The sequence below is a fragment of the Molothrus aeneus genome, chromosome 14, assembly GCF_037042795.1.
Source record: "Molothrus aeneus isolate 106 chromosome 14, BPBGC_Maene_1.0, whole genome shotgun sequence".
Lineage (NCBI taxonomy): Eukaryota > Metazoa > Chordata > Aves > Passeriformes > Icteridae > Molothrus > Molothrus aeneus.
Window position 1 is genome coordinate 7,802,212 of NC_089659.1, and position 13,634 is coordinate 7,815,845.

The following is a 13,634-nucleotide window of genomic DNA, read 5'->3' on the forward strand; positions in this document are numbered from 1 at the left end:
ACACTCAACTGTAAAAATAAAAACCAGGTAGCCAAAAAGCATTTAAACCCCAGAGAGTGCTGGAGCTCTCCTGGTGCCTGGGGAGGATGTGAATGGGAGGTCTGGGCTCTCATCAACACCATGCTCGTTATTCATAGCCAGTGAGAGTTGTGGTTTCATAACACAGGAGTGGGTATCATTTTAAAAGATTACTTTTGATCTGCCTGAGCAGTCTTGGAAGGCAGCTTTGAAAAAACAATTTTGTCACCACTAGACCTAAATCCACTATTAAGATGGGAAAGACTTGAGTTGTTCAAAAACAAAAAAGCCAACACTGCTGCTTTAAAGGACCAATGAGATACTTTCCTTGGAGACTTCAGATTTGCACTTCCCCTCTTAAGCTGTTCTCTTCCTCCTCAAGCCTTTTGCCCTTACCCTTGTACTCTAATTTCTCAAAAGACTGTCTGGGGATGCCATACCTGCCCTGCAGGGACAATAAATGCTAAGGGGTTGGTGGTCTTGAGTAGTTATACTGTTCCTACTGCAGTGTTCAGGGACAATATCCTATTGTTCCTTCTCCTTTTCCCATCTGCCCACTGTGAGTGGCTATTTTATCCTTCCATTAGGGAGGTTTAAAGTTTACATGGGTACCTATGTCTTCATTTCAGGTACAGCAGCAGAAGCAGCAGCACCCAATGAGAGGAAACCAAGGCCAGCAAACGTGTGTGCCAGGGCAGGGCAGCATTCCAGTACCCTTCTACAACAGCCCCATGGTGTTCTCCCAAGCACACCCCATCACCGTGGCTGCACAGGTGCCCACTGACAGCAGTGAGAGGCAGCCACCAGCTGACTACAGCCAGGACAGGAGCCTCAGGTACCAGAGCCCTGCTGGGACCATCCTGGGGCAGCGGCAGGAACAGCAGAAAGGAGGGCAGGCGTGGCTGGGCTCAGGGCTTGGGATGCCACAGCCAGCGTGAGGATGTTCCCTCTGTGGGGTGAGCCCACAGAGTGTGCAGGCAGGCAGGGTGCTGTGCACATCCTGCTGTGTCATCAGGGGCCTTAAATCCTCTTCTCACCATATTTCCATCAATTAATGTAACCCTACCCTCTGTCAATTTAAAGTCAGTCCCCCATGCCCTTGCTGGAAGTCCCTCTCCTGCTCTCTTTTAGCCCCTTTAGGTGCTGGAGGGTGCCATAAGGTGTCCCTGGAGCCTTCTCCTGTCTCAACAATCCCAATCTTCTCAGCAAGTACTCACAGGAGAGATGTGAGGTGATAAGAAGCATCCTACTTCATTAGTTTGTTTTCTAGGTAGTGGTTTGCCTGCTTTCATGGAGGATTTTCAAGGGAGACTGGAGACTGACAGGACCTTGGACCCTGGACCTCTCCCTTCCCTGACCATTCTGTTTTCCTTCCACCACAGGATGCTGTTGGATCAGTCCATCCAAGCCATGATGCCCACAGCCAACAGCAGCTGCCAGCCTGTGCAGAGCAGTGCCAGCAGGCAGCAAGGAAAGTGAGTCTCTGCTGTCCCCTGTTTTCCTGCAGGGTCTTAGCAGGACACTTTATGGCATTGAAAAAGACATGAAAAAACTTGTACCTGGTCATGCAAACACAAACAGTCTCAGTCTGAAGTGAAACAAAAGTTTAGCCAGCTAGGAAAAAATAATGATATTTTTTTAATTACAAAGACCTTTATGATAAATGAAGTGCATTTAAAAATTAACCATTTCCTGGCTTTTGCAAAACATAAAATGCTTAACCAAGACATAGAAGAAATGTACAACCTTAAAAACCTTAATTTAGTTCCAGTCCATGCTTTGTGGGCAGAGGGGAATCAGGGGCCTCCTGGGGCTGCATGGTTTGAGCAGTCCTGCTCCAGGCAGGTTCCTGCAGCAGCTGGGCTCCCCCGTGCCCATTCTGAGGGAGGGTCTGGGTGTGGGTTCTCATGCCTGCTTTTCCTCCCTGTGGCAGGTTTGTTGCAGAGCAGCAGAGCCTGGCTCCCCCAGCAGCACAGGTGCAGCCAGCCACCTGCAGCCCCGCCCGGCCTCCAGCCCCGCCACCCATCTTCTCCCCATCCCTCATTGTCCCACACTCCAGCTTCACCTCCCACCAGCCCAGCACACCACTTCACCTGCCCCAGTGGCCACAGCAGCAGGTTCAGCAGCACCGCCTCTACCTTCAGGTATTGGAGCAGGAGCAGCTTTCTGAGAGATGGTTTGGGATGGGTTGGGGTTTTTGGAAGAAATAGGGTTTATCTGGCTGATCAAACCTGGTCACGGCCTTTGCACATCCTCTATTCCCATTGTATCTCCACATAGCCAGGTGCTCAGCCCTTCCAGGCTGACTCTGCAACTGCTCAAGGCCAAATTTTCCAACAAACTCTGTTATCACACAGTGCACAGAAGAAATACCCAGTTTTTCAAACACAGCTTTCCATCCAGAGGAGCTCTGGTGGGAAGCTTGTTGTAGTCATGAAAAATTGTAAGAGAGAAGGTCTTTGGGAAACATACCTCCTGCTGTTACATCTCATCAGAGCATGGTTTTTATCAGCTGCCATCACAGCTTTCTTTTAAAAAAGGGTATTTCACAACACACATCTCTGGATGAGGTGATTTTGGTTTTTCAGCACACAGTTTACATCAGTACATGCTGAACTAGTGACACCACCAAGGAGAGGGGTAGTTGAAACTAATAATTCATCAGTAATACACTCTCCAAGCCTTGCCTGGATGGCAGAGGTTAAGTTACAGTCCTCCAGGCAAAGAATAAAGCAAGAGGAGGAGGTTCAGCTGAAAGCAGCCACACAGCAGGACTGGATTTAAAGTGAGAAATGAATTGCTGTTGTCAGGAAATGTGGGCACGAGCTGTCCCTGCTTTGGGTGTGTCCTCATGGGCTGCATTGCTGTCCTGAGGACCAGCAGTGTGGACAGCAGAATGATGATGCTGGAACAGATAAATACCTCCACAGTAAACCAGAGTTTGATGTCACAGTGCTTTAACAGGGGGTGAAACAGCAGGTCCAGGTCTTTGAGGTACCAGCCATGGGTGGGTACATGGTTACTCTAGGACCTCTTCCTTGGTTGTCTGAAGATCTTTCCTGTGAAAGATTAAAGTTTCACATCCTGCAGAGTGTACCTCCAAGTAGCTTTTGGAGGTCTCCATTCCTGCTGGGCTCCCCAGGAGCCTGTTAGGACAGATGGGTCTGTGCTCTCCAGGCATTGTTGGTTTTGCTGACAGCAGCAGCATCCTGAGGAGCACAGCTCACACCCTCAAGTTTAGGACTTGGTGCACACACTCTGGGGCTTGAGTCCCAGCATCAGTCCTGCAGCAGAGAGGGACAGCTGGGTGCTGGGGCAGGTCTGACTGCTCAGATTTGTGTCTCCCAACAGATGCAGGGTCCCGAGCTGGGGGCTCCAACGCAGCGCATTTTCCAGCCGCCCCACGCCCCGCAGCAGAACCCCTTGAGCTACTTCCTGCACCCGCAGCAGCAGAGCCACCACACACAGGGCCAGCCCTGCAACCTGCCTGACCTGCCCGAGATGCAGCTGCCCTGAAGTCACTTCTGGGGACAAGGAGCACACGGCCGCAGCCGCCGCGCCCGGCGCGCGCGAGAGCACGGCGCCCTCGGAGCACGGCACGGGAGAGGTTGGGCTCATGGGGAGGTGGTGCCTGCAGGGATGGATGGTCTCTGACAGGGATGCATGGCTGCAGGGGCCTGGTTTGGGGGGATTTCCATGCAGCCAGATGCATGGAATGTATTCAGTGATGCTGTTCCAGCAGCAGGGTGTGCCCTGGCCCAGCACCGTGGTGCCACTGCAAGTGGAGCCTTCTTGCTGCAGGGAGGGCAGGTATCGGTATCAGGCCGTCATGAAGCTCGGTTTGCAATGGGAAAAAACCTTTTTCCATTCAGGACTTCAATGCTGAAAGTCACTGTGAATTTAAGCCCAGCATTTGGAGCACATAGACTGTACCAGTCCACAGGACACCATTGGATTACCGTGTACATAACTCGTTTTGCTGTAGTAGGTCCATTGTGAATTCTTTTTCCTTTTTCTATACCTCAGTCCCGCAGATTTTTTTTCCAGGAGTTTGGATAATGCTGCTAATTTACATAACACCACTTTTGCCTGAATTTCTTACTGTTGTTATACCAGCTCACATCGCAGCTAGTTCAATATTTGTCGTGTTTTATTTTTGGTTAACAAGTGAAGATAAATTTGTATGGTTTTTACTCCCTGTAGCCAAATATTTTTCAGGTTACAGACAAAGAATCTTTACTCCTTTTTTTTTTCTTGTTGTTTCAAGTGATGTAGTTGTAAATGTTTCTATTCATAAAAACAAACAAACATTCATAGAACAGCATATGACAGCAAACTTTGTGGTTTTGCTAGGTCATATTTCAATTTGGCAAACCCAAAATGTATAATCACAACACACAATGTTACAAGCCCATAGGGTCAGCAATAAATTGTATTTTTGTAAATTGTCACTTTTTAACTGTAAGTTTATATTTATGAATTGAAAAGCCAGTTTATTCCTCAGTGGGTGTATAGTTAAGTGTCCCTACTGTTTGTGTCTTTCCAAAGGAAAAATTTAAAAGTACATTTTTGGAGTGTTAGTAGCTGAGTACTAACTTTGGGCATTGTTAGAGCCCAAATGTAGATGGGTTTGGCCATTACTATAGACTTTGCAAGGCAGTGAAGGCAGTGGTTACTTAGGACCGGGGAGCAGAGGACCAGAGCAGTAAAGCTCTAGCTGGCAGACAGAGCAAGGTTTAGGGAGGAGTTAGTTCCTAATGTTTAGTTCCTAATGTCTGTTGAAACCAAGTGAAGAATGCTTGGTTTTGCCTTTTTTTTTTTTTTTTAATATGGTGTTTTGGGGTTTTTTTGGTTTCCTTCTTTTCCTTCTGCAAGCCTGTTTCTGGGCCTTTGCAGCACTGCAGCAGCTGGTGTTCCTGATGCTACTGGTGGGGCAGCTTTTGGCACAAGCAGCTGCCAGTAGCTCTGTGTTTCAGAAAAGGGCACAGCAAGGCTCCAGGGGCAGTTCCCAGCAGCTCCTCCTGGGCAGGGGATGGGGTTTTGCTGTGCCACATTGTGGCAGTGGCAGTGGGAGGACAGGCTGCTGGAGCTGGGGTCAGCCAGGAGCTTTCAGGGACTGGTGCAAGGCCCTGGGGTGCTTTGGTGTTTTGGCCAGGGCAGAGGTGGATTTGTGAACAAAAGTTGTGCCAACCCCTGGCTATTCATGGGTCCCCTCCCTTGGGCAAAAGCAGCTTCATGGTTAGCTTTGACTGGGACACTGAGTGCACAGCTCCCAGGGCTCCCGGACACGATGGATCACCCTGGGTTAGAGCAGCATAAAGACATTTTTCCCCACATGCAGCATGCTGGGGAATGTGGCTGCCCACAGGATGGAGGCAATGAATGCCCAACAGCCTATGTCCAATACCAGGGCTCGTGCCTTGTCAGCACAGCCCCTGGCTGGGCCCCTGTCCACATAGCACAGGCAGCCCCTGGTTGCTTGGACACAGTCTGAGCCAGCCCCTCCATCTCACACCGGGACAAGAAATCGTGGCCACAGCAGAGCCATGGGCCAGGGCCACCTCACTGCTGGTACTGGGATTTGGAACACCTGCCTTTGGGGGGCAGTCTGGGGCTGAAATATGAACACCTGGGGCTTCCCTGCTCTGCAGGTTTGTTCTGCAGGAAGGGCCAGCACAGAGCCTTCAGGGTAGGAAACACTTGTTTTTAAAGCACTCTTAGTTTTAGGGTCTCCCTTTCCCCATTCTAAGGCAGCTGGGTTGCTCATGAGGATGCAGTAGGAGGGAGTTGTCTTTTTGGGAGTTGTTTGTGGGATTTTTTTCCACCATAGCCTTGGCACATAACATTAGAGGGGAGGCAAACACATATCTGTGTTAGGGCTCCAGCACTGCACAGTTTGTGGCTGGCTGGAGGGAAAGGCTGTGATTTCCCTGGCTTCCCCATTAAACCTGCATCACCCCAACATCCCCATGGCTGGTCTGCAGTGTCCCAGCACCACACAGCCCAGCCATATGGCAATCACAGAGATCTCAGAGGTGGTGGTGGATGGGGTCAGGGCTTTGAGGGGTGTATTTTTGAACAGGGCTTGGTAGGGAGGTAGCTGAGGCAGAGCAGTTTTCTGGCATTGCTGTGGTTTTGACAGCGAGTCCAAAAAAAAAAAAATAGGGTTGGGAAGGGGTTCTGGGGGAGGTGGGGGGCAATGAGTGTGCCAGATGGGGCCGTGCCCTGGGCACAGCCCTGCTGATGGCAGCCCTGGGCTGCAGGGACAGAGGGCTGGGGCACAGCCCCTGCTCAGCTCCCAGCGAGGAGCACAGGAGCTTGGTGAGGATGTTTACATGTTAGACCAGCCTTGCTAAAACCAGAGACCTAAAAATGCACTTTATCACGTGCCCCCTTATTCTCAGAGCCCCCCCAGCCACTGGCCTCGCTGCTGGTGGGTGGGGGCTGCACAGTCCCAGGCACTGCCTCAGGGCAGGGCCTTGTTTTCTCAACATGTTCCAAAGGACAAAATCCCACCGACCCTTTCTGGGGCTTGCTTGGTCTTTGCTCAGTCTGCCTCCAGCCAAGGGCAAGGCTGAGTCAGGGCCAGGGGGGTTTTGCCTTATATTGTCACTCTCAAAAAAACAGATGGATAAAAAATGTCTTTATTCAGGTTGATTTGTATTTGTTTACCTCGGTGTTAGCTATGACCTGTGCTTTTATGACTCATTTGGAATTGAGGGTTGCTGGTGGGTTTGGTTCATGCCCCCCCAGCCTCCTACAAGAAAACAAAAGTGTGACTTGTTGGTGATGAGCAGAGGGCAGGGACGTGACTGATGGCAGCAGGGTTGGCCTCCAGTGTCGGTGTTGACCTATCAGTCATAAATGTTCTGAGGTTTTCTAGTACACAAGTACCTATATTCCATGACTATATATAGATATACTTATTTTTAATGTACATTTATATGTATGCAGGTGTATATCTATATATAAATATATATAGGCCACACAATTCCAGACCTCTGAAAACACAGGCAGCTTTAAATAATAAAGTCTTGCACTTTTAGCATATTTGTACATATAAGCTAAAGCCTGGTGGGTATAATCAGGCTGATTTGACAAACACAATGAGGAGTTACTGTATATATTGTATATAGTCCATGCAAGAAAAAAAAAGAAAATAAGAAAAACTCTAGAATTGAGTATAAATCTTGGTTTATTTTATATGATGTTGAATATAAATACATTTATAAATGTTACTATTCTTAAAAGTATTTTGTAATGGGAAAAAGTAAGTGTCTTATGAAGATGAACAGTAAAGATTTTATTCTTGTTTTGAATCTATGTCCCTGCACAGCTCCATTGAATGGGAGCCCATGCATTTTGACAAGCTTTAAACAGATTGTACATAGTATTTAAAAAAAAAATTAAGAAGAAATAAAATAATACTTGTAGGACCTCTTACACACTATGTACTCTTGTTATTTCCTGGGTGGTGTGGGTCTGTTAGGGATCTGATCCCTGCTCTCCAGGAGAGACAAGAGCAGCAGCCATTGTGTCCATGTGCATGGACAGCTGCAGGGATGGGGCTCAGGACAAGGACTGGGATTTCTGTCACCAGAGGCAATAGGAGCAGCACATAAATTAGAAAGAAAAAGGCATCAGGGTCTGCACACTGTGTTTTAATTTGGATGGGAAAAGCAAGTGCCAGTACTCAGCAGCTCAGCACTGAAGCCAGCTCAGGCTTCAAAATTCAGGTCTCCATTTTTCCTCTTCCTCTGGGAGGCTGCTGTCCCAGCAGGGGCTTTGGCTTGCTCCTTGTTTTGCAAAGCACTGACTAAATGTGGCTTTAACATAACCAACACTCTTGAGGGAACTTCCACAGCAAACCATCACAGGAAATAATAATGCCTCAAACACAGGGGTTTTTTTACTTAAGGGAAACAATATTTTATTTAACACCCCATTTGTCTTACAGTACCTCTGCATACAACACATTGTATAAAAGCCAATCTGTCACACAAACGTGTGCTGCCGTCTTGGTAAAGTGACAAAGCTATAGCAAAAATTACAAAATAGCCTATTTTTCTGGAAACAAATCAGAGTATTTCCTTCTGTTTTAGTCCAGATAACAACAGCAATCACAATCAAGAACCTTATATGGTACAATTGGATGAGAAAATTCTGATAAAATCAACACACAGCAATTTCTTAGTCACTACGGTAGCAAACTCTTCTAAAATTACATTATTATTTAGCCATTAGAGTGATGAGCAAGTGGCTTGTTTTAGAAATGGATGGAAACAGAAAGTGATTATTCTGTATCACATGGCAGCAGCCACTTCCATGTCCTGGAAAATGCTACCAGTTTGATTACCATCAGTTGTCCCCCATGGTGGAAAGAGCTGGTATTTTTATTATTTGAGCTATTCCCTCCCCTGAGCTGGGCACACAGAGGCCAAGAAGCCAGTTCCTTGTGGGGGTCAGGGCTGTCACTGGTCACCCAGAGCAGCACATTCCATATTTTGTACTGAATGATGCACCTTCATTTATTTCCTATGATTGAACCTGAAAATAAAGGTGTAAAACTTCATGGAAACTTACAGAAAAAAAGAAACACAGTTGAGTGAAATGACAGAACAGAATTCACCTAACCAAGCTGCTTCCTGTTCATGTGCACACCCAGCATCCTCAGGGGATGTGATGGGAGTCTGGAGCCATCTCTGTATCACCAACTTCACCTGGCCAAGAAGCAGCACAGCTCAGGGCTCTCTGTCCCTGGCTGTGCAGGGCTGTGCAGTCAAGGCATCACTCTCCAGGACTGAAGGAAGGGAATGAGCTGCTGTTGCTCCAGCTCCACCAGTCCCAGCTAAACCTGCACCTATTTGTTAGCCAGCCTGTCTGGAATAGGGATGGAAGGAGCTGGAATAGGAAAGGGAAGGAAAGAAGCTAGACACTAACTCCAGAGTTCCTCTGTCACAAGCAGAGCTCAGCTTATGGTGCACTGAGGAGGTAGCTCAGCAAATACACCTCTGGGTTACACTCCTTGGAAATCATTGGCACTTGCTCCATCTACCTCTCCCCAGACAACCAGCCCATGATCCAGAGGTTGCAAAAGGAAGAAGCTGCCAGCTGGGCCATTGCCTGAGTGCTGCCAGCCTCCATCCTGCTGAGACTGGATGCCTGGTCACTGTGACTAGTCTTCCTGGATCAGCCTGCAGCTGTATTACAGGAAAAAATTCAAGACACCACCCCTTTTGGGAAAAAATATAAACAAATTTAACCAAAAAATCCATGCAGTTAATAAAAGTTAGTGTTCCCCCCTACATCATCACCTTAAATCTATTTTGATAAATATTCTCTTCATACATGGATATGACATCTGGCAAGAGCTACTACCCAGCTGGCAAAGGCTCTGCAGTCTCTTGGGTGGGCACTAAGAGCAAAGGGCATTGTACAAACTGAGCACCTTTTTACAGCCAGGTAACAACAGAAGGTTGTTGTACTTTGCAAGTTCCTTCACCTTCTTCTGCACTTCAGTCTTCACATCTTGGCTCTCAATCAAAAAATTCCTTGAGTTTTAAGACTTTCATATCTCTTTTCTTTCATTAGCAAATAGTTTACAGCTTTGACAACTTGCTGACATAAACAATAGCTCTCATAAACCTACAAAAGCTTTTGGTAGGGGCAGCTGTATCTGTTCTCATAAGGCTCCATTGATTTTATCATGGCTATTTGCAGAATTACTCACTGATCAAAATTATCTGGGTACATCCTGGCCTAGAAAAACATCATCTGCTTTGTATTTCTGAACAACTTTGTGAAAACATTTTTAAAAAGTAATACAGAGTGGCCCTATCCATATCTACATAAATGGATAAATTCAGATTTTTTTATTTTATACATAAAAATACAAATCAGCAGTATATTGTATCAGCTGCAATTACTTTGTGAAGGCTTCTGAAAAAAGCTTCCTCATCCTCCACATATATGATACAGCTTTTGGACTTCTTCAGTAAAACTTTATTTTACATTAATACCTGAGAGTATTGAGGAGAGTGTAAGACATAATTCATAAATTTAACACCAACTGCAATGATGGCATTTCACAAAGTGCCTGTAACACAAGTCAGAAATTTGTTTTATTCTTCATTCACACTAGTATTGCATAAAAAGCCTCTGAAATATACCATCATCCCCATTCTGCTTCTTTGAAAAACATGAACAGTATAAAAATAATGCTGCTTTGCAGAGAAAGATTGTCATATAGGCTTTGGAAACAGATGTTTTAAACTAGTTTAGCAAGACTCCCCACTTACTTTGCTGTTGTTGTTAAAATACAAGCTCTTACCCTCTTTCTCTAAATTCCTTCTAGCATCAGCTACCAAAAATTCAAGGTCAACATTTCTCAGCTTTTACACTGGCAGAGCTTTCCTCCACAGGATCTCTACTATATCATATTTTATATATTAAAAATTTCAAGTCAGATTCAAGGGGATTTTCTTGTTGCCTTGAATCCTGACAGAGGGAAAATATTACAGCAGCAACAATCCACAGTGCTATAGAAAAGCAATAGCAATTACTGGGTTGAGATATGAACTCAGGGTAGGCAAAGAAGCGACTGCAATCTGTCCCTAAGCAGCTCAACAGTCAACACAGCTACAGATGGCCTGTGTTTGGGCTTTCCAAACACCAGCAAAACTCCACATTTCATCAACATGCTCCTAGGAAGCCAACAATGGCTCCTCTTGCCAGATAAACTACAACCACCATGTGGTCAGACAGATTTAACCACTGCTTTCCCTTGATTTTAAACAATCACTATTAGGTTCTGCATCCTTGTGTAGTCTGGATGACCAAAGAAGCTTCCATCCTTTTCACCTTTTCTTTGTAGGAGGATTGGTATGAAAATGCGAAGGAGGGGCTGGAATCTACTAGAGTCCAGACCCATGGGTAACATCAAAGCAGAGGAACTGTGAGCAGGACAACTTCCTTTTCTAATCTCATGGTCCTGTCATGCTACCACAGCCTCTGTTCTTAGTCTTCACCCTGCTTTGGCCCCAGTCCACAAGCAATTTGGAAATAACTAATTAATGTGGAAGACAACCTCCAAGCTGTTGACACTCCTTTAAAGTGAAAATGGGAATAAGTCATTCCTTTTATCACAGTAATAGAAAAAAACCTGGAGAACACCTCGTGTAACAGTGATTCAGACAGGTTTGCAACAGGTACACATCCAGTATCTCCAAGCAATGCTGCATGTTTTAATAACATGGTAAAGGCAGTTCATTATTCAGTTCCTCTTTTGGAGTGAAACTTATGAACAATGCAAGAAAGTGACTGTGCTTCAAACTATTTTTATTTACATTACATACCAGTAATCTGATACTTGAAGCTAATTCTTCAAATTTAATTTCCTATGTCAACACCAGACTTGATTTCCATAGTTACAGCCTTCATTTGTAAGCACTTTATGTGATTAATTCAGAATCAAATGTAAAGAAAATTACACTCTGGTTCTTGCTTTAAGTTGTAAATTTTTAGCACTCTCTATTTTAGCTTTTATGTCATGAGGTTTTTCAAAAAATCTCACAAAGGCTGGCTCATTTAATAAGGATGCCAGAATCTGTTCAAAGGCAAAAGACCATTCATGGTTCCCTTCCAAACTCTGCGTTCTACTGCCTTCAGTCTGCTCAGAGCTGCTTTCCTCCTGCCTCTCTCTGCCCTCAGCAGCCACTTCTGTAACAGCAATTGGGCTTCTGACAGGTGACATGGGACTCTGCAGCCTTCTGCCAACCTCTTCCATTTTCAGCAGGAGGCTGGTCACCACGGCGATGGCCCGGTACAGGAGCTCCTCCTCAGGATCCCCATGGAACAGATTGTAGAGAGTTTTTGAGAACTGGATGAACTGAGACTACAGAGAGATACAGAGGAGACTGCTCAGAGAAGAGCAACACAACTGTTCTGTTTCACTGCTGCTGCCTGGCACCTGGTGCAGCAGCTCTAACAACAGCATGGACTAGCCCTGAGAAACCTACGTGTGTCTCACAGTCCCTCCCTTGATACATTACAGCAGTTTTAAAAAGCCACAGTCTAATGATTGATGTGAAGATTTGAAATTAAAGGGATCCTAAAAATCCTTCAGAAATATTGTAATAGGACTTAAAGGGTCCTAAAAGGGATTTAAATAAGACTCAAACAGTTTACCTGATTCATTCTTGGCAAATCCTTGACATTTTCTTCTTTTTTAAGAAGTTCATCTTGCCATTGCTTCAGATATGCCTGAATATCAACCTTCCCCTTTCCTTTTTAAAGGGGAAGAAATGTAAAAAAAAAAAAAAGTGAACAAACAAGAACTGAGACCTTCCCATGAGGGATGATAAGCAAAAGAACTGGAATATTCAATGTCACTCCTTCTCAACAGAGTGGTGGGGCAAGGACTTACAGAGGACCAGAGTTTACTTTTGCCCTTTTGCTCCCATGACTACACTTACATAAGAGGACAGAATGTTAGCAGCATGCTAAGGTTGATGTTACTTAATATACTCTGTCACCACACACTTTCCCAGCTCTACTCCCCCAAAAGACACAGTTACCAAATGTGCCACCAGGAATCTTTTACCTTTTTCTGGGCTGCTCTTCAAAGAACCACTTTCGAGATTATCCCCAACAGATGAAACTACAATTTAGGAGGAAAAAAAAAAAAAGTTACTTATTTCAGAAAAAAGGACCAATGTTTCATTTCCCTTATCAAAAGTTCCTTCCTTAAGGCACAAGACCCTCAATGTTCTCAGCACAGATTAGGTCAAGAAGAAACCACATGGCAAAATCTGCATACTTTCTATAAAACTAGAAGCCACTGTGAAGATCCCCAATGAAACTGCTATCAATTAAATAATCTTTATAATGTTCATGGTGCACGACTTGAAGAGCAGCAGGAACAGTACCTATATATTTGTCAACTTTAGGCAGATTTTAAAACCAAAAAGGGATCTGTCTTCCCTATAAAAATTCCACAGGTTTCAAGAGTATTTGAAACAGATTATTTTATCAACTCCATAAATTTACTAAAGCTTTTTCAGCTCACTTGGTCTAAAATGAAAGCAAAGAATTTTGAAACACTTATGTGCCTCAAAGTAAGTATGGATTTGGTATTTTTAATTCCTGAGGCAGAAAATACCATTCCTTTATGCCCAGGAAAAATCAAACAGCCATCACTTCAACACTGCAACAGGCTGCCCACAATGCTGACAAAGCCAAGCAAATCCACTCCCCTATTTCCATGTAAACACCCAGGGGCCTTTGAATTCAACCATCAGATGAGCTATCCACAACTTGTGCACAAGTTTATTAAATTGTACAATTTATTAAATTGTAACTATCTACAGAAGATCTTCACAAGGGATTCTGTTAAAAGGGATATGATTTACTGGATTTACTTGTTTTTAGAAGAAAGCTCCCCATTTTTCACAGGATAATTAATAGATTCCTTCTAGTATTCTGCAGGCAAAACCTCACACTCTGGAGCTTACCACTGAGCTGGCTGAAGTGCATCAGTTCTTCTTTTGAAAGATCATCCCCTTTGGAAGGGCTTAGAGATTCTACTTCAGTAAAAGCTGCAATAAATGATTAAATAA

The 13,634-nt window shown here is 45.0% G+C and overlaps 2 protein-coding genes across 4 annotated transcripts in view; one reads left to right on the forward strand and one right to left on the reverse strand.

The window, feature by feature from the left end:
- The window catches only part of PASD1 (PAS domain containing repressor 1), a 52,166-nt gene extending 47,360 nt beyond the window's left edge, over positions 1-4,806 (forward strand). For both annotated transcript variants that reach the window (XM_066559655.1, XM_066559657.1), the window contains exons 18-21: positions 648-853; positions 1,401-1,493; positions 1,952-2,162; positions 3,370-4,806. In XM_066559655.1, coding sequence (XP_066415752.1) covers positions 648-853; positions 1,401-1,493; positions 1,952-2,162; positions 3,370-3,534 — 675 coding nt within the window. In that variant the 3' untranslated portion in view covers positions 3,535-4,806. The remainder of the gene's footprint in view (positions 1-647; positions 854-1,400; positions 1,494-1,951; positions 2,163-3,369) is intronic.
- A 3,116-nt stretch (positions 4,807-7,922) lies between these two features.
- Positions 7,923-13,634, reverse strand: part of TBC1D8B (TBC1 domain family member 8B) — a 28,076-nt gene continuing 22,364 nt past the window's right edge. For both annotated transcript variants that reach the window (XM_066559250.1, XM_066559248.1), the window contains exons 18-21: positions 13,530-13,613; positions 12,620-12,676; positions 12,205-12,302; positions 7,923-11,911 (exon numbers count right to left, since the gene is read on the reverse strand). In XM_066559250.1, coding sequence (XP_066415347.1) covers positions 11,504-11,911; positions 12,205-12,302; positions 12,620-12,676; positions 13,530-13,613 — 647 coding nt within the window. In that variant the 3' untranslated portion in view covers positions 7,923-11,503. The remainder of the gene's footprint in view (positions 11,912-12,204; positions 12,303-12,619; positions 12,677-13,529; positions 13,614-13,634) is intronic.